We start from the raw sequence: 20,277 nt of genomic DNA, 5'->3' as shown, positions 1-20,277 counted from the left end.
GATCCCTGACTCAGTCTAAGAGCTGTGGCATGGGCACAGCAGGCTGCGGCGTGACTATACTTGGCTCCTGTGTTAATGCAGCCTGAGCCCGGGACCAGGGTCGGGACACTGGCTTTTGCCTGTACCTGAGGAGTACTTTTCCTTTAAATTGGCAGCCGTATCGCTATCAGCATAAAATCAAGGTTTGCAGGAATTAAACCTGCTTGAAACCAAACATCTGTCTGACACAAGCTTTAACAGAACAACCAAACCTGGTTAATCCCAATCACTTTGCAAACTCCATTTTTATTTGGATTAAAAAGCTTTAGATGAACAAACATATGATACATACATATTATAAGACTAGTTACCACTTGAACCCTTTTTGATACAGAAGTTAGAATAAACCAAGTTTTAATCAAGTCTGAAAATGTTCAAATTCAAAAGTCAACACCACCAATTTGGAGATTTTACACAAAGAAGAGTCCCCTCTTAATTCTTCCTCATAGGAAGAAAAGGAGGAAGGCGGTTCAAAAAACAAAGCAATTCAAGGCCTTTTAAATCAGTTAGCTGACATACTGTTTTAAACCTATAGGTCTTTCCCCCCACATAAACAAAATTCTTTTCCACATGAACTTACATTTTGAAAACATTTAGGCTATTACACTTTCTAAGCCATATCACTACGGTTCCTAAAGCTCACGGAAAAAAAAAAAAAATGTATAGTTCACGTGTACCTTTTAAAGTCCATACATTTTTTTTTTTCTTTTCTTTTTGGAAGATGGCGGACCTCAAATCTTATATCCTAAAATATTAACTGATATTCTCCAAGTCAATATACAGAAAGACATGATTCTAAAATAAATACATAAGAGTTTAAAAAACAACAACAACAACAACAAAACTTACTTAGGGCCTGCCTCGTGGCCCTCTGGCCCGGCTCTGCACTGCCTTAGGGGAGCCCCTGGCTGGATCTGTGGTTCCTACAGCACCTCTAGACACTGGGAAGGAGCCTGGAGGAGGAGTGCTCTGCCTTCTACTGCCCCACATAGCCCACAGTGAAGAGTTTTTAGAGGCTTCCCAAAAGAAGTCTCTTCCAGACCTTAAAAAGGGAAATAAGATGGGTGCATGAAATAAATAAATAACTTAACCAAAATTAAATTTCGGGTTCTTTGGTGTAATTCAAGGATGCCTAGAAATAAAATAATCTGATTGTATTATACAGTCCATGATGAAATGGCCCAAATAACCAGGAACTGAAGATTTCTTTATCTGATTCAGTTGAACAATAAGGTACTGACATACTACTGCAAAACATTTCTTAAAATTCAGAATTATTTAAAATACTTGATGCAAATTGAGATCCAGTGGTTGACTATAAGTAATTAAGATATAAGGACCTTCTGTATTTAAAGTATCTAGATACAAAGAGACTTTTTTCCATTCTGCATTCTTTTGTCCCCATGATTTAGTAAGAATAGTGATTAAATATCCAGGTATTGATTCATACCAGATTAAAAGAAAAAAGTATCCTCTGAGAATCACTCAGTTTATAAATAGCAGTGGAAGCTTCGCTACAATGGCAACCATCTTGCTACAATAAAGCAGGTTTCAAAAATGCTGACTGAAATACCGTTCCACGTTTGATGCTTTCTACCTGTCTGAGCATTATATATTGCCTCCAATTGTTTTTTCCCAGGATCATATAAGAGAGATAGGGTCATCAAACCTGTTTGGGATCTATAATGTTCTTTTTAGTGAGCATTTTCTGAAATTATGAGTCCCTTCTGAAATTCAAAAGCACAAGCTACATTTTTAAATTATTTCAGAAAATCTTAAAACTTCTGGTTGAGAATTACAACCTGAAACTTTGGAGGAAAAAAGAAAAAAAAGCCACATCTGATGAGGAAATAAAGCATACTAAAGCGTATTTGCATATGCAGGCAGTTCAGCCTCTTACAATTATGCTTCTGAAGCAGCCCATGTCCAGTTAGTGCACTCCCCTCCCTAAGTTAGGTCAGGTGTTATGTTTAATAAATCACCCTCCAGCACACCTCAATACCTTCTTCAAGATGAACTTCCATTGTTTCAGTGTAAGAGATTTGAAGTTTTAAATCATCTTAACATGTATAGGCATAAGTTGTGAATTCATTGTAAAAAGATCAAGAGTACCCTAAACTTACTTGCCAAGACTAAACATAATTCAGGGTTGTGCACATGTTCTGCAAGGATAACTGAAACTACAGCTGTCTAACTCAGAGCAAGAAAAAGTGCTTTCTCCCTCCAGGTGTCTGGGAGATGCACTAGCTACAGAAGACTGCACAGAGCTAACCTCAGATTTCTGAGTTACTAGACCAAATGTGCCATGTCTGTCAAACATCTATCAAGTAACTAACAACCTTTTACTTTACCTGGAAGAAACAGTTTTTGCAAAAGTGGCTTCAGATATTTAGGCACATGAAACAGACACAAGTACACCTCCCTTCTCTAAGATGTAAACTAGGACCAACTTCACATTTCATTGTCAACTTAAACTAATCTGTAAACTCTTGTATGTGGTTTTTTTTTTTTCCCATTTTGTTTGTTATTTAAAAAAACAAACAAAAATACCAACCAAAAAAAAGAAAAACAAAAACCCCAAGCCAAGACAAAACCTCTGATGGTTTCAGCTCTATGGCAACAAGTAAAAAGGTAAAACTCCAAGTCTAAATATACAACCAATTATGAAACTGGTTTTAAACGAAGGAAACATATGCAAAAAAAAATCTTTGTGTATTTGATAGTCAACTTAATATAACAAAACAAATTGAAATAGCTTATTAAAAGTGTCCTTATATAAAAATGGCCTTGTGATGTACAGTAAAATGCAATAAAAATTGTGATCCTTTTTATCTCCCCCCACCCCCAGTAACTAAAATGGCTACTGTTCCACAAAACTCTTTATGCTTCTATAAAAGAAACGTAATTGACGTGATTAAAGGTTTTCTAGATTGTATGCTTGGCGAATGTTGAGGGTGTCTCGGAGCATCAGATCCCGAAGGCGCCACAGGGCATCTGCCATGGTGGTGTGGGCCCCTTTACTTTTTAGCCAGTGAGAGGGAAGGCGGCTCTCCTGTTCTTTTGACAGATGGACATCACGTCTTCGAGCTGAAAATGTAAGTGTGGACAGAGAAATGTAAACATCAGTCCTAAGGTCTGATAGATTTATTGAAATGTGAAACATCTGCTATTTATTAAATATTATAAAAATTAACTCTGCAGAATATTTCCCAGAAAATTTCATATATTGTTTTATAGGCATTTTTTTTTTAACTTATTTGCCACACACACAGTAAAATGCTGGCATGCATATTTGCATGGCACATGGGGTCTTAGTTTCCTGACCAGGGATCGAACCCATCCCCCTGTAGTGGAAGTTTGGATTCCTAACCACTGGACCACCAGGGAATTCTCTGACATCTTGGTTTTTAGAAAACTATTTTACTTAGGTATGCGACAACCTAGCCAAGGATGTCTCATTTCATGCTTTATAGTTTAGAAATTTTCTAATTTCTAACAGTTACTTCACAAGAGCTGCACAATGTAACGAAATTACTAGAACTGGGAACATAAGAGCTGCACAAACAGCTAAAAGATCTCACCACTAGTATTTTCTTGTAAGCACTTGTGATATTTAATAACTTCAATACTAACAAAAATTCCTAAAAAGGTAAATGTGAGGAAAGGGAAAACTACCTACTACTGTTAAAAGAAATCAACTGATCAAATCTGGCTTAGAAATGAAGGATGAATTGTTGATGCTTAGTCGTCAAGTCATGTCTGATTCTTTTGTGACCCCATGGACTATAGCCTGCCAGGCTCCTCTGTCCATGGGATTTCCCAGGCAAGAATACTGGAGTAGGTTACCATTTCCTTTTTCAGGCGACCTTCCTGACCCTGAGATCAAACCTGCATCTCCTGCATTGGCAGGTGAATTCTTTACCACTGAGCCACTCAGGAAGCCCCTGAAGAATGGATGGAAACTTCCGAATTTCTTTGGAAACTTGGCAAGTTATTTCAGTATGTACTGAAAATATGTTAAGCCTGCTGAACTAATTGAGTAACTTGATAGATTAGAAACATGTCTTCTAATAATACTTTTATCTTTTTTAAAAATTGAGATGAAATAATTTTTAATTTGCCCAAATGCATCTATGCTATGCCCAAATACCTGAAAAATAGTTGAGAAAATTCAGAATATACTTATTGAGATAGCATTGATGTTTATGATAAAATGAAGCTTTGAAACTCAGCAAAAGAAAAAAAATTTTCAGTACGTGGTATCAATATACAAAACTGCAAATGCTTCAGCTAAATATACATTTTACTTAAAAAGGCCTTCCTTAGGTTTGGTTCCAGATCACAATAAAGCAAATCGCATTAATTTTTTTGTTTCCCAAGTGCAAGTAAAAGTTCCATTTATACTATACTGTAGCCTATTAAGTGTGTAATATAGCATCAGGTCTAAAAAAGCAACACAGGTACCTTAATTTTAAAAGACTATATTGCTGAAAACTATCAGCCATCATCTGAGCCCTCAGCAGGTTGTAATCATTTTATAATGGTAATGTCAAAGACTACTGATCACAGATTCACCGTAACAATTATAATAATCATGAAAAAGTTGGAAGTATTGTGGAAATTACCAAAATGTTAACACAGAAACACGAAGTGGCCACATGCTATTGTAAAAATGGTGCTGAGAGACTTGCTCATGGGGGTGCCACAAACTTTCAATTTTTTAAAAAAATCAGTATCTGAGAAGTGTAATAAGGCAAAGTGCAATAAAACAAGGTATGCCTGTATAAGAACAATGGATACTTATCCTATAACATGTCCAACAGCAGCAAGAGGACTTTGATAAAGCATAGATTTTGAAAAAGCTTCTTCAGAAAGACCTCTCCTTACCTGCCAGCGTCTGGTCCCACTTGCTAATGCTGCTGGACTCAGCACTGAGCCCTTCAATATACTTTAGGTAGGCCTCTGAGTGGAGAAGCCGTTGGGTCTTCGGTGGGGGAGCCACAAACATGGGTGTTGTCGGCTGCTGTATGACAGGGGGGCCAGCAGGATGTGGGCCAGGGTACGGAGGTGGTGCCTGCTGCCCTGGAGGCCCCAGGACACCTACCTGAAAGAGCACAGATACAGGGTCAGCGGGAAAATACTCAGCCCACGCTCTGAGAAAAAGGGTGACTTGAATTCTGTTGAGTCCTAGAAGATCCAATTTGGAGGCTCACCTGCTGTCCATACGGACTTCCACCTGGCGCTGGAGTCCCTACCATAGGGGCCACTCCTTGGTTCATCACACCTATAATTCAAAATTACAGGCACAATTAGAGGTTCTGGGATGAGAAGACTGAAAAACTGTCTGATAAGAAACGTCATTTAAAATGCAAACTATGATCACTGCCCTGAGTCTTTGTGGACAGGAACCCTAAGCGCCCAAAACAGGATGTAGCATCCTATAGGAAATCCATGTCCTTTTGTTTTCTAGGTGCTCTAAATACAAAGCTAGGAGAGCTTGTCAGATGTACAGTAATTATTCATGGCTCAGAAATAATTTGAATTCTACAGAGAATTCTGATATTTCCCTAAGTAAGCTATAGTCAGAATGCAACTCTATTTTCAAGGCCTTTATCTTTCAACAACAGTTTCCAGCACCTGAAGCCTGTGTTTAATTTCGGCAGTTAAGAGCACTGCAACCAGGCTCAGCTGTATGCAGTGTGTTGGGACAGGGGCCTAAGGGAAGAGGCTGTGCAAGTACACGCTCCAGTGGCCTTTGTGGAGGCTGGAGACACACTCCTGCTGTCCCCTCACAGGCTATCAGCACTCTGGTTCTGACTGGAGTCACTGATGTTGGCAGAGAGGGGACACTGCCCTCTGAGAGAGTGGCACTTTGCAAAGGGATCATCTGGAAGCAGGGCAGCCCTTGATGCTATCACCTCAAACGCAAAACGACAAAGGGAAAGAGAAAGATTCCATGGTCTCACTACATTTGGTCTTTGTATAAACTTCTCCTGGTGACTCCTCACAAGCAATTTCTGTCTCATACATCCTGGTTGATAATAATGTGATATCCTAAATTTAGCATCTGGGGCTATTTTAATCTCAGGATCATCCATTTTCTAGTCTCATAAAAACAGAGAAACAGGCAAGGGACCCAGGTTGCTAAAAACTAACAAACTATTAATACAACCAAAACCCTGGTGAGATGTTGTTTAAACCTTAAACAAGTCCAGCTAGCTGCATAGAAGGATGAATAAGAGCTAGCTTTGTATTTATAGTTTCTCTGGATTCAAAATGGTGTTATTTCGACCAGGCAGAACTGACTCACTATTCTAAGGTTCAGAATTGCTAAATATCAAGAAGTATTACACATCTGTTAAAGAGAAAACAGTAAGTGAAAACAAACTTTCTGTTTACAAAGCAGGGATTTTGATATTCCAAGGGCCCAGAAGGGTACCTGGATCCCAAGAGTAGGATCCTAGCAATTATTTGTGAGTGAGTGGAGAGGCTGCAGTGGCTAAGTTGCTAGTCCAGCAACATATTATTAACCCCTGCAGGACACTCACACACTTTATATTTCACAACACTGGGGGGTTCCCTGAGCTGTCTGTATCAATCTTTACAGGGCAGCACAACCAAATCAACCCCCTTTGCTTCCTGGTTACAAATGCCATGCCGTGGGGTAGCTGGTGAGACTGTGGGCTGACTCACCAAAGGAGTTCATGAAACTTTTCTCCTTGAAGCCGGGTGGGACATGTGTGGGTAGACACCAAGAGAGGTTCTTCCCTGTCTCCCTGCCATCAGGTATGTTATGCTTTCTTCAAATGCATTTAGAATCTGGAGAAGGGGGACAGGGAAACATCTGTCCCCCAGTACCCACCAAAAAACCAGTTACCTAGAGGGTACTGGACTTAGGTGTGGTTCCTACCAAATAACATACACACCTGGGGGTCACCTCCAGCCTCGTTTGACTGCTCAGTCAGACACTCTATGCCGAGGGGACAGGGCACAGAATTAAAGCCAACTCTACCTGCCACAGGGGCACACCCATTTTATGACTGACACTTATAGTCCAACTCACTCACAGTCCACCACTTCCATAATGAAACACCCACTCCCACAAACGTTTCTTCCTTTGGTTAGGTCTGCATCAAACATTTCTGGGCGTTATGGCCATTTTCTAAGCAACACTCACATCACAGAGTGCCACTAGAGACGCTAGGCCAAGCTACCAGGTTGGCTCACCCTATGTACTGTGGGGCACACCCTGTGGAGCATCGTTTGGAACTCTTCATAGCTGCGGGACTGGTACAGCCAAGCCTGTTATAAGCAAATCTAATGTTTCTATATTCTGTCATCTGGGCCAGGTCTTTAGCTAATATTTTGGATAATAGATCAAATGCTATTCCAAGTCATCCTAAGGCCACTTTCTCTCCAACTAGATTATGTCTAAGGGTTAGTTTTTTTTTTTGCATATGATGGGAACTGGTGATTTTTCCTTTCATAATAATCTTTCAATTTGCTAATTAATTATAAAGTAAAACTGTACCTATTTCTGAACTCCTTTTATATGTTTCTATATGACATAACTTCTGGGCTTCTGCCGACAGACGAACCAGTGTCTACAGTTACCAGGGTGGACTATGCTGTTCTTTAAATGCGATGTCATGCTTCTTCGAGGACTCAGACACAGAAAACTAGTTCAGTGCCTATTCTTTCTCTCCCTCCTTTCTGTTCCTAGGAGGACTGACTGAAGAGTTTCTGAAGAGTCCTGCATTAGCAACTCTGTAATCCCCTTAGAGGGGAGGTGTTTGAAAAGCAAAAGATGGAGCAAGCATTCTATACAAAAGACCCTCTGAGATAAGAACTGAACCAGAGGAAGAAATGGACTCAGGAGCAAAAACTGCTTTTCATATGCGACTCTGAACTAGCCATTTGGGAAACTTCGTTCACTAGAGCAGACCACGACTGTCCAGGCTGCGTCTGCTTTCTGAGCATATGCCGAACGGTTTGAGGGCTTCCAGAGTGTGCCTCTTGCCCCTATCTGCTGAGTCTAGTGCCTCGTCATGTGTCCTGTGCCGCTGCTAGGCAGCCAGTGCTCAAGGGCACAGGTGCTGAGCCACCTGCTCAACACACAGGACAGGTCCTGCAGCTGACATCCCTGGGGTTCTCAGTGAGGGAAGGCCTGCCCACATGGGCAGCAGGTACCTCCTGGAACAAATGGCTGAGGGAGGAAAAAGAGTATGAAGATGAGATTGATGAGTGAATGAGGATGAAGTTCTTACCCGGTGGTGGGATGCCCGGGAGGCCGGGCACACCTGGCGGAAGATGGTGGGGTGGAGGCCCCCCAGGGTGAAGTGGCTGCATGCTGCCCATGCTAACAAGGCCATCAACTGGGCCCTGCAAAGGTGGAAGGCCTGGCGGATAGCCACCCATCATGCCTTGAAGGACACAACAAATTTCAGACATGCATCATTAACATGCAACATGAACTAAGTAATAACAACCCCCCCACACATGCACTACTAATGAATAAGCGCCCTTAGTACTGCATGATATAACAATTAGTGCAATTATTTTGTTGCAATAATGAACAAAATAAAACATTACAAATATGAAATATATTTTTGGATGAATTAGTACTTAGTATATTATTATCTGTAGTTATTCTCCCTGGGATAAATACACTGCATGTTTTCAGTTAAATAATAAAGAGAAGTAGTAACAGCCTTCCCAAGGTCATGATTACTGCAAGCTGTTCAAACAGAGTGACCAGTTCTGTCTACTGCGATTCTACTGAACAGTATAAACCCCATCATTCCACTATGCCCACACTCATATGCCTATCACGGGTACACATGAGGGGAAACTGAAATGGAGGAAATGAGGCGCACAGCCCTGATCACAAAGCATGGTTCTCCAGCACAGGGGGAGGTGGGCAAGAAGTTTTCAAGACTTCTGTGTCCATTCCTCCTCCCTTCTAGCCCCATCACTGCTGGTAAGAATGGAGCATGCTTGAGCTTGAGCTGGGGAACAGCTAAGAGTCATCACAATGACTGATGCTTCATCTTTAGATTTCCAAACATGATAAAATTAAGATAAAACCTCCCCCTCTCCCCGCCCCCCAAGCCAACCTAAGCCCAGGTCACTCAGCAGCTTGTGCGCAGACCTTAGGAGGAACAGCTGGAGAATCAGGCTCTGCTGACATGAGAAAATGCCAATTGTCATCATTGTCTCCAAGCGCACAAATGTCCTCACAGACCTTCAGTTAACAGGGAACATTTTAAAGGAGGTACAGAATTTTTCTTAACAGAGGTTTTCATTCCTTTATTTTCAAAGTGCATCATCACAACACAAAATAGCTTCTGCTAGCTAGGGAAGAATTTCAAGAAACAAGTATTTTTGGCAAAAAGAGTGAAAAGAAGAAAATTTCAAAATGTCAAAGACTCACCTATCAAAAGAACTTTAAAGCCACAGACATTTTTTTAATCGAGAAAAACAAATTGATTTTTTCTGGGATCTGAAATGATCACAATGAACAAAACACAAGGCTCCCCCCAAAATGCAATCATCTTTGGTCACAGCTTCTTGCACAAAGGGAGCATTGAGGAATTGATGCCAAACCTCATTTTTATATAATTCTCTTTGTATTATAGAGGGGGTTCTAGATATAGTGGAAAGCTGCAGATTCTAAGAATTTACTTTTTGACTTTCTCTGAAAAATTGTTTGAGAGGTATTTATTTTTAGTCCTTTGACGCTATAAAATTACTGAAAACTCTTGAGATTGATTCAGCTTGCCTCATTGGTCATATCTAAGCTAAGAAACCTACAATTACACAAATAATTAAAATAAGTTTTAAATAACAATACCTCTGTACATAAACTAGGACTATGAATTTCCTTTTTCTTAAAGTAGAGTTCAGAGAGTGAAGAACAGACACCATAATCTTACTTATGAGGAGATGCAACGCTACCAAACTGTCTTTTAACCATTTCCACCAGATAGTTTTTAGGGATAAGTAGGTGGGAATGTAAGGTTAGGAGGCTTTGCTTTCAATTACAAAAGCCCATCTGAACGCAGCCTACATAGGCTGTGGTTGGAGAAATTATTAAGAACCGAAAGACATGACACTTGTCTTCATTAAACTGTACTTTGGCATTTATTATCCCAGTCACATGTGTTCAAATGAGCTTCAATGCTTGTAAGCAAAGCTGGTCTCAGACAGCAACAAGGCTAAGAATCAGGCACTATGCAACCTGTAAACCCATGAAAAAAATCACCCTCTTAGCGGCAAAATTCCTGCTGTGGACCAAAGACTGGTTCCCGTAGAGAACGTTTGCCCTGCACTCCCATGGTCCAGAGGCCTGGGCACCATATGCTTAATAATGGAGCAGAGGCTTTCTGGAAAGGGGGCCCGCCCTCCTCACCCATCAGAGTTCCATGAAGTCGTTCCCCAACAGGGAGCTAAAATGCTGCAGCTGCTGTTTTTTTAATGTTTTTAGCTGTTTGAATTCATTTTGTTAATGTGTCCCTGGACTTTTTAGTCAAGGGCACAGTGCTAGAATATCACACATCAAATAACAAAAGAGAATGTTAATGAGGGAATTCTAACTTTCAAAGTCCCCATGTTCAAGGTCTGATTTCTAAAAACCACTGGAACCCCATTAACCAAAATGGGCCATGGAATAGAGCAGGCGATTATGAGATTTGTTAGATCAACATCAGATACACTGAGAGTACTGAAAGCCATGATTCAGATGTGCTTTGGCGAGTGCAACTGCTGAGTGCAGCGATAGTGCATCTGAGAACTTGCCATCACAAAAGGTAGGAGCAACAATGGAAAAGTTATCCTATGCTACTCTGCCTTGAAAAGCAAAAAAAAAAAAAAAAAAAAGGCGAAAACAAAAACAGCATCCCAATGAGCCTGTCTTGCACAACACTATCTTGGACTCCCTGCAAAGAGGTCAGACTGCTTGCTTAAGAAGAAACACAGCTGGGATGGACCTCACCAGGCTTAGAGAGATCACAAAAGAGGGACCTGAGAAGCGGTCTGCAGGCTTCTCATTGGAGACGTGTCAGACAAGAATATTCAACTCAAGAATGGCCAGTTTTGCCATGGCTACCAGAACCAGAGACAACACACACAAGCAAACCACATTCATCATTTTCTTTTCTTTTTGGAAAAATATGTGACTGGGATACTAACAGAAAATGCAGTTTAATGTAATTAAATAGAAAAGCATTACAGAGTGGGCACAATGAATTGAATAAAGACTTTGTATTCTACTTAGCAGTCATGCACATTGGTGACCAAGAAAGGATTTATAATTCATTGTCAAAAATCCTTTTAAATGGTCAGTCTTCTAAAGGATGGCTGCAGCAGAACAAGGCAAACTGAATACTGGGATGAGACGGGAAAATCATCATCTCCTAAAGACTAGTTTTGTGTTTCCTCTTGGGAGTCCCTCCAGAACAGAATCCAGGGTCTGTTTATATTTTCTGCTGTAGAACTCTATCCAGAGCAGTCTGGGGTGCGGAATATCGCCAGATCATGCCCACAGCCAGGGGAGAGCTGCTCTCTACCAATTCCCAGGGTTGGGCCCAGGGCCCATTTCTGGGGCAGAGGGGAGGCATTGCCCATAAGGGAAAGGCGATATAAGGACAACATGGATGATTCAAACTCTGAATCTGTCATGAGAAGAGCCTAGAGACTGTGGCCTACTCCTCGTTGGAGAAAAAAAAAAAAATGAAGGAATTTCTTAAAGTGGAAAAAAAAATGGTCTTAGCTCCTGTTTTTACCTGCAACAGGTGTCAACTGCTGATTGAGCATCCCCATTGGTGTTGGTGGTGGCACCACCCCCATGAGAGCCCCCACAGGGGCGCCTGCTCGGGGAGAAGCACTCGGCTGCTGTTGCTGTGCTGCTCGCTCTCTCTCCTGCTGCTCAGCAACTTTAGCTGCCCGCTCTGTAAAGGCATTTCAGATTTTCAATTCTGTTTTTAACCCAGGAATTCAAAATACCATCCATTGCATTCAACAGGACTAGTTAAAAAAACAAAAAAAAAAAACAAAAAAAAAAACACAGGCAACAGTTCTGTCTCAATGGAAGGAACAGTAGATGACTAGTCTCAACACAGGAGGAGTCGGGCCGATTTCACTTGGTAACCTAGAGTCCAGCTTTCCTATCCCATCTTGAGAACTGGTCTGCAAAGATTTCAAGAATGTTAAGACTGCAACACACATTCAGAAAGCACAGATTTTATTTAAAAACGTCACCAGCATAACCAACGTGGTTAATCTCACAAGGCACCCTGAAGATGAGAAGCGCTACCATTATTCTAGTATTAATAGCATTACAAATTTTTTTTAAATTTTAACATGAAGCAATTCCATGGCCCATTATAATTTTTGGCACAATTGTTACTTACTATATTTTCCTGATATGTTGCACCCAATTTTACTAAGATTTGAGGACTCTTGTCATTAGTGTCATGGGGTTTAGCAGCTGAAGAAAATTAACTCTGTAAGGGAAAAGTAGCTTACTGCCTCCTCCACAAGGTTTTAGGAAAATAAACGCTAATTTGTACATTCTAATGAAGAGGTCATGTCTAATAAACCCCAAGGGGAAAAATATGCATGATACTCTAGGTTACAGTCATCAGAAGCAGGAAACAATATGTATACACATATGAAGCAATGGACAATGTACGGACAGAACCAGGTTTCTTGAAGCTGAGTTCAATACTGACCATAAGTCATCCTAAATCAGCAAAAGTTTCAGAATTCATACTTATTTCATCCAAAACGCGAGAGGAGCATTAGCTTGTGTGCCAGTTCTGGGCTGTGGAACATCCTTGCTACACCCCTCACTCCTCGGAGTTACTCTTTCTGCATCTCCATGGCCAGCAGCCCCAACAATCACAATTCCCAGTCTTTTCAGGAGCTGGCAAGGCTGGACACTGACTAGCGAACTCTAGAAATGTGCATTACCAAAGCTCTCACAAAAAAGGAAATCCTTTCCACTCACATGGACAAATTGAGACTGGGAGACAGACAGTGACTTGTCCAAGAATACAGAGAGAACCAGCAGTAGCCCTGATTTCCTGGCATCAAACTCCAACTGCCACACGTTAACCCTCCAACATGGAATTCAAAAGGCTACCGCTGGCTGATATAAGGAGGGGGCAGACAGCTCACGGTCACATGGCTTTATTAAAGAGCATCAAGAAGCAACGGTTCCAGTCTTCCTTTGTGTAAGAATGTGAAAGTCAAGCAAGTCAAAGCTTCCTTGGCTGCAAGTTACCTGCAGAGACTCGTCATCACTCACTACACTGTCCCAGTGTACAGATCCTCTTTACAGTGAGCGTGAGGGACAAAGGCCATTTTAACAACCCATTTCCTTGAACTAGCATTTAAAAAACAAAACAAAACAAAAAAAAGTGAGACACTGATGACCTAGACCCCCACATTAAGTTCTCATATTTTCATTACACAAATGGAACAGTAAAATGGGAGAGCAAAAAAATGAAGTTGAAAAAAGAAAAGTTCAAGCCCGGGGATGGAATATTGGACCTGCTGGTTCTTTCTGGGAAGAGCCCAGTTAGGCTGTCTTAGAAAAGAGATTCATTAAATGAAGTCACCCAAACTCCAAACTTTGGGTTTTGAACTGAGTGGGTCAGAACACCACAAGCTCAGACTTGGTGTCTCAGGCAGACACTGGTGAGTCACATAACTCCTCTCGCTAAGTTCTCACTGAATTTCAGACTCCCCTTAGAATCTGGGAGAATTTCCCAGAAGTCGTCACTCTTCCTTCTCTTCAGTTTGGCTCCAGCATTTTTACTTTTATGTTGTCTCCAGATACATTTCTCGCTCTTGTTCACACTCTAAGTAACCAGCCATGCAGTACTGGCTTCATTTTGTCCTGGACCAGGCTTTATAGCCATGTGAGCTTCATTTGAAACACTCCTCCAACTGAGTGATATATCTGGGTCTTAACTTCCACTATGCTTAGAAATACCAATGCTCTCCAAGGTTGTAGGTTCTTATAGAACTGACTATGATTTCTCAAAGAATGTTCCATGAAATACTGGTTCCTCAGGAATATTAGCAGATATTACATGAATACCTGATCAAGTTTCAGAAAATGCCAGGTGGAAAAAAAACAGGTTCTTAACTGCAGGTTTAAAGACTTTAATATGGCAATATGCACTATAAGTTGCCAAGACAGAAAGTGTGTGGAGCGCTTCTCAAACTGCTTTTGCCACAAATTTTTTCTGGCTGAACATCTTGTAGGATTACGGTTCTACAGAAGATCCTTGGGGAAGCCTGTCAGATAATTTTAAAAATCAACTATATAAAAAATGAAAGGAGTAAACTTTTTTTTTTAAAAAAGGAGTTTCTTTGGAAACTCCATAAAGTTTAATAAAGGAGGCAGCCTTGATAATTAATTTATTTATGCTCATTGGAAAATAATGGGTTTGGACCCTGTCAAGAAGGGTAATGGTGATCACTGTGGTCATTTGAGAGAGGGCTTTAAACCATCAACATGAAGCACTGTATACAATTCCAAATGAAAAAAATACAGCTCTGAGGGCAATCATCCTGCCTAACCTAATGTTTACTATTCATTTCCTTACTAAAGTCATGCCTAATATTAAAAAACAAAAACCCAAAAAATCTCCATCAAGTATCTGTCCCTAATGGCTATAAACCACCAAATCCTTGAATGATAGCTCACAGCCCCAAATAATTTAATTATAGAGTAAAAGGAAATGAAGGCAGTTGAGCTTTCTCAAAGAGAACCCAAGCACCTTAACAGTAGCTATGAATGCAGCACAGGCCAGGAAAGGCGTAGAAAACCAGGCGCTTCAGCCAAGCCTCAGCCTGGAGTTTATACGGCTTGTCAAGAGCCATAATAGAAGATCACTGATTTTAAAAGCCCCGTTTCAGATGAAATTTTTTTTTTTTTTTTGGACCCCATGGACTGCAGCCTACCAGGCTCCTCCATCCATGGGATTTCCCAGGCAAGAGTACTGGAGTGGGTTGCCAGTGCCTTCTCCACAGATGAAATTTTAACTAAAACTGTATCTGACATCCTTGTACCATCATTCCCCAGCTCAACACATGTGTGCTTACAGGACTTAATAAAAGAAAAAAAAAAATCATGCAATTTTTTAAACAGCTAAATATTTGAGAAATTTTGGGGAAAAAAAAAACAAAAAAACAACACACTAGGATCAGAGGCCAAATCAGAGGCAGCACTTGCTCAGCTGGGACAAGGCTGACACTTAAACTGCTGGATGGGAGCCATTGGAGACAGCCCCCAACACAAAGTTCATGTGCAAGTGGTAAGAACAAGAGAGTCAACCTAAGCCCGTGCACTGCTAGAAACACCCCCTTGCTTACGAAGCTTAGACAGCTGTGCCTGTGCTCTACTTACCTTCATATTCCGCTTTCTTGGCTGTCTCAAGGTTTCTCCACTCTGTCCCCACGAGTCGGCTGAGCTCCCCAAAAGAATAGTCTGGGTGCTGGGCCTTAATCACAGCTCTCATCTCACTGCTGAACAGGATGTAGCCACTCATGTTGATCTTTCGCTTCGATCCTTCCTTCTTTGCACTGCCTTTGGCAGATTTGGGCGTAGACTGTAAGACAGAAAGCTCTTATAATGCATCAGAACACTGCATCTCGTCAATTACTAAAGGTTTTTGTAAGCCAAAAATGTGCAATTCAATAGCTACTGTTCTACAGACATCTTCAGTTTATAGTTCATTTTCTTATTCAAAACTCAGTTATTTCTGGCCTCTGATCATATAAGAAAAATGGAAGTTCCACTGAATTCCATGACTGCAATCTATAATGGTGACCTCACAATCAAGGCTTGAGAAAATTCCAAATAAGAAGAAAATACGTATAGGGATCACCTTAACCAAAAGATGGGGTCCTAAAGAAAGACACTTAAAAAGGTATGAGCAATAAAAGCTAGAATAAGAGAATGATGCAATTCCTCATTGTTTTGGTTTTTCAATGCACGATAAGGAGAGCTTTCTAACTAAACCTGCCACTAAAGCCAGCTATCTATGAAACTTTTTTATAAAGATACTACATTTTAAATTATTAGTGGCATCAAGAAAGGAAAAAATTAAAAAATCTGTTCCTTTTTGAAGAATTCTAGGTTGAAGCTCCCATAACGGAGGGGCTGGATGTCTCCTTTCTTTTTACTGCAAACCAGAGTTAGGACTAAGACAAGTAACAGGAACCCGCCACCTTCACCTGTGGGGGTGTGTAGGGCATGAGATCCAGCTCACTAGCCAGGGGAGTCTGAAGTTGAGGTAGAGAAGGAGGCTCAATGACCTCACTATCCTCTTCTCCCATCTCTTCAATATCATCATCTCCACCTTCTAACTCAGCAAATTTAGCTTCTAGCAACTGGATCTTCTTTTCCAATAAAGGTGAGGGCTCCTTCTGAGGAACAATCGGTTTTCTAGAAGAAGGGACATAAAAATAAACAAATAAATAAATGAAATGAAATCACCTGACACTACTCCAGGATGGATTGGAAAGCAATGTTCTGCCTTAATACTCAGAACCAACTTTCTGTAATGTGCAACGTCCACTCTTTAAGTCCACAAGGGAAATAATTAAAACATATATTTATAAAGTCACATCTACTTACAGATGCTTTTTTAAAAAATAATTATTTATTTATTTGGCTGCATCAGGTCTTAGTTGAGGCTTTAGTGCGGTGTGCGAGCTTAGTCACCCTGCGGCGTGTGGGATCTTAGTTTCCTGACCAGGAATCGAACCTGCATCCCTTGCACTGAAAGGTGGATTCTTAAGCACTGGACCACCAGGGAAGTTCTCAGATGTGTCTTGTTAAGGGATTCTGCTGAATACCCAACAAAAGCACTGGATCGAAAGCTGAGATCTAGTTGCCTAGAAACACTGAGAAGAACTTCCGCAGTTTACAGAACTACACAGTCTCCTAATAGACAGATTATGCGTGCCAGAACCAGAGATTCCTGCCTCCACATTACAATGACTGAAGTCTACACAAAGAGGGCTGTCCGCAGTCACCACATCTCAGCAGCTTATGAGGATTTTCCTTTAATATTTAATTAATCAATATCTTCTGTTTGAAATGTCTATTCTCTAGTTTAAGACCTAATACAAAACAATAAAAACCCACCATGGACTATGCAATTTTGATATAAGTTTTACTGATATCAAAGGAACTGAAGTGCTCTTTCTTAGTTTTTTAACTTTACCTGAAGTAGTAAATTTCATCATCTACCACTTTAGCAGAGAGTGAAAACCTCTTCAGTCCCTTAAATTTCTTCATCTGCTTGTCACTCTCGTTGTAGCGGCTCTCACAAAGCAGAATGTCATTTTCTGGAATTTCAGTTGGCCTGCAGGAGAGGAAGTCCTTGAATGACAACACAGCACATTTTCCTGAAAGAGAAAAATTTTGGAGAGAAATTAAAGGAGTTACTGTGGTCATCGATAACAATTATTTTAAACCTTTAAATTAATATATTCACATGATTAAAATCAGAAGATTTAAAGGGTATAAAGATGTAAGGATAGATATGCAGATCAATAGACTAGAATTAAAAGTCTAGAAATAAATCCATATAACTGAGTTTTTACAGGTAACTGATTGTTGACAAGGGTGTCAAGACAATTCAATTGGGGAAAGAATAGACTCTTTAACAGGCAGTGCTGGAACAACTGGATTACCACATGCAAATGAACGGAGCTAGAAGCCTACTATATGCCATATACACAAATTAATTCAAAATGTACCAGAGACCTTAATGTAAGAGACACAACTATAAAACTCTTACAGAAAAACATCGGTATAAACCTTTGTGACCCTCTATTAGGCAATGGTTTCATAAATGTGACATTAAAATCACAAGCAACTAAAGAAAATAAAGATAAATTAGACTTCATCAAAATGACAATCTTCTGTGCTTCAAAGGACACAAAGTGAAAAGACAGCACATAGAACAGTGGGAGATATTTGCAAATTATATCTCTTGTGAGAGTCTAATATCCAGAATATATAAAGAACTCCAACAAATCAGCAATAACAAAATAAATAACTCAAAAAACAGGTAAATGATCTGAATAGATATTTCTCCAAAGAAGATATATAAATATCCAATAAGCTCATGAAAAGATGCTCACATCATTAATCATTTGGAAAATACAAATAAAGATTGAAATACCACTTCACATTCATTACAATGGCTATTGTGAAGGGAAAAAAGCCAAATAAAACTTCCGGAAAATACCAAATGTTGGTAAGGATGTGGAGAAGCTTGAACCACTATATGTCACTGCTGCTAATGTGAAATGATGCAGCTGGATGTGGGAGTTGGACTATAAGGAAAACTGAGTGCTGAAGAATTGATGCTTTTGAACTGTGGTGTTGGAGAAGACTCTTGAGAGTCCCCTGGACTGCAAGAAGATCCAACCAGTCCATCCTAAAGGAGATCAGTCCTGAGTATTCACTGGAAGGACTGATGTTGAAGCTGAAACTCCAATGCTTTGGCCACCTGATGTGAAGAGCTGACTCATTTGAAAAGACCCTGATGCTGGAAAAGATTGAAGGTGGGAGGCGAAGGGGACGACAGAGGATGAGATGGTTGGATGGCATCACCGACTCAATGGACATGGGTTTGGGTGAACTCCGGGAGTTGGTGATGGACAGGGAGGCCTGGCATGCTGCGGTCCATGGGGTCACAAAGAGTCAGATACGACTCAGCAACTGAACTGAACTGAAAGTTGATCCAGAAATTCTACCTCTAGGTAAATATACAAAAGAACTGAAAGCAGGGACTCAGATACACATATACCAATGTTCACAATAGCATTACTGACAACTGGCCAAAATATAGAAATTACCCAAATGTCCATCAACAGATGAATGAATAAACAAAATGTTACATATACCTACAATAAAAAACTATTCAGCCTCAAAGAGGAATAAAATTTGGATACATGCTACACCATGGATGAATTTTGAGGATTTTTTATTTATGCGAAGTAAAATAAGTCTGACTCAGAAAGGAAAAATTCTGCATGATTCCACTTACATAAGGTACCCAGAAGAGGCAAAATTCATAGAGACTGATAGTAAAATAGTGCTTATCAAGGGCTGGAAGAGATGGAAATGAGTAGTTATTGCTTAATGGGTACAGAGTTTCTCTTTGGGATGATGAAAAGTTCTAGAAATGGATAGTACTGATGGTTGTACAACACTGTCAGTGGGTGTGCTGCAGCCCACGGGGTCACAAAGAGTTGGATACAAAGAGTTCAGTTAGCCAACAGTGAACAACAACAATTTATTTGGCTGCATTGGGTCTTAGTTGTGGGACTTACAATGGTTAGCATATCACTCATATTGTTTTACACCTAAATTTTGGTGCAAAATAATATATTTTAAGGATCACTGCTGGTATTAATATATTTATTCAACTAGTTCCCTATTGGTGGATGTTTAGTTTCTTTTCCAAATTTTTGCTCTCTCACTGAAGCAAGACTAAGTTGACATACTTTAAGACATATATGAATTTGCACACGAATGAGTACACCTGAGGAATACACATCTAGAAGTACAAAAGCTGGGTCAAAGGGTACATATACTTTAATTTTTATAGGTATTATCAAATTTACCTTTCACAGAGGTGATGGTAATTCATAAACCCACCACAAAATGGGCAAATGCCACTTCTCTATATTCTTGTCAACTAGTAAACATATGAATCTTTGACAATTTGATAATTTTTTTAAGAAAGTAGCATCTGGGTAATTTTAACTTAACATTTCTCTACTGGCTTAGGTTGTGCATATTTTAAGAACCACTTGTCTCTGCTCTCTATTAATTTTTGCCTGTTTTCCTACTGGATGTTGATCTTTTTTTCTAATTATTTAATAGTTCTTCATATATGAATGAAATTTGAACTTTTTCTGATATACACTGCAAGTATTTTCCCAAAGTTGTCACCTGTCTTTGCTTCTGCCAAACATTTTAAACTTTTATATAGTTGACTTTATCAATCTTTTTTATATGGTTTCTGGGTTTTATGTTAAGGATTATAAAAATTTCTTCCCCATCACTTTCCTTTGGTATCTTTACTACTCCTATGTTCATTTAAGCCTATATTTAATCTGGGAATTTATTTTGAAGCTGATGTGAGAGATGGATACAATTTTACTTTTTCCAAACTGCTACCTAACTTCCAAATAGCA

The 20,277-nt window shown here is 40.0% G+C and overlaps 1 protein-coding gene across 25 annotated transcripts in view; it reads right to left on the bottom strand.

The window, feature by feature from the left end:
* Nucleotides 1-362: 362 nt before the first annotated feature.
* Nucleotides 363-20,277, bottom strand: part of PBRM1 (polybromo 1) — a 96,887-nt gene continuing 76,972 nt past the window's right edge. For 11 of the 25 annotated variants that reach the window (XM_068983039.1, XM_068983047.1, XM_068983045.1 and 8 more), the window contains 6 exons: nucleotides 17,286-17,469; nucleotides 16,291-16,501; nucleotides 15,461-15,662; nucleotides 5,253-5,323; nucleotides 4,927-5,143; nucleotides 363-3,126 (listed from right to left, as the gene is read on the bottom strand). In XM_068983039.1, the coding sequence (XP_068839140.1) occupies nucleotides 2,954-3,126; nucleotides 4,927-5,143; nucleotides 5,253-5,323; nucleotides 15,461-15,662; nucleotides 16,291-16,501; nucleotides 17,286-17,469 (1,058 nt within the window). In that variant the 3' untranslated portion in view covers nucleotides 363-2,953. Of the gene's footprint in view, nucleotides 3,127-4,926; nucleotides 5,144-5,252; nucleotides 5,324-8,306; nucleotides 8,463-11,822; nucleotides 11,988-15,460; nucleotides 15,663-16,290; nucleotides 16,502-17,285; nucleotides 17,470-20,277 lie in introns of all 25 variants that reach the window. The other 14 variants (XM_068983029.1, XM_068983030.1, XM_068983035.1 and 11 more) reach the window with 3 other exon arrangements.

The sequence above is a fragment of the Capricornis sumatraensis genome, chromosome 10, assembly GCF_032405125.1.
Source record: "Capricornis sumatraensis isolate serow.1 chromosome 10, serow.2, whole genome shotgun sequence".
Taxonomy (NCBI): domain Eukaryota; kingdom Metazoa; phylum Chordata; class Mammalia; order Artiodactyla; family Bovidae; genus Capricornis; species Capricornis sumatraensis.
The sequence above is the reverse complement of the archived record's forward strand: the minus strand, read 5'-3'. Positions and strand labels throughout refer to the sequence as shown.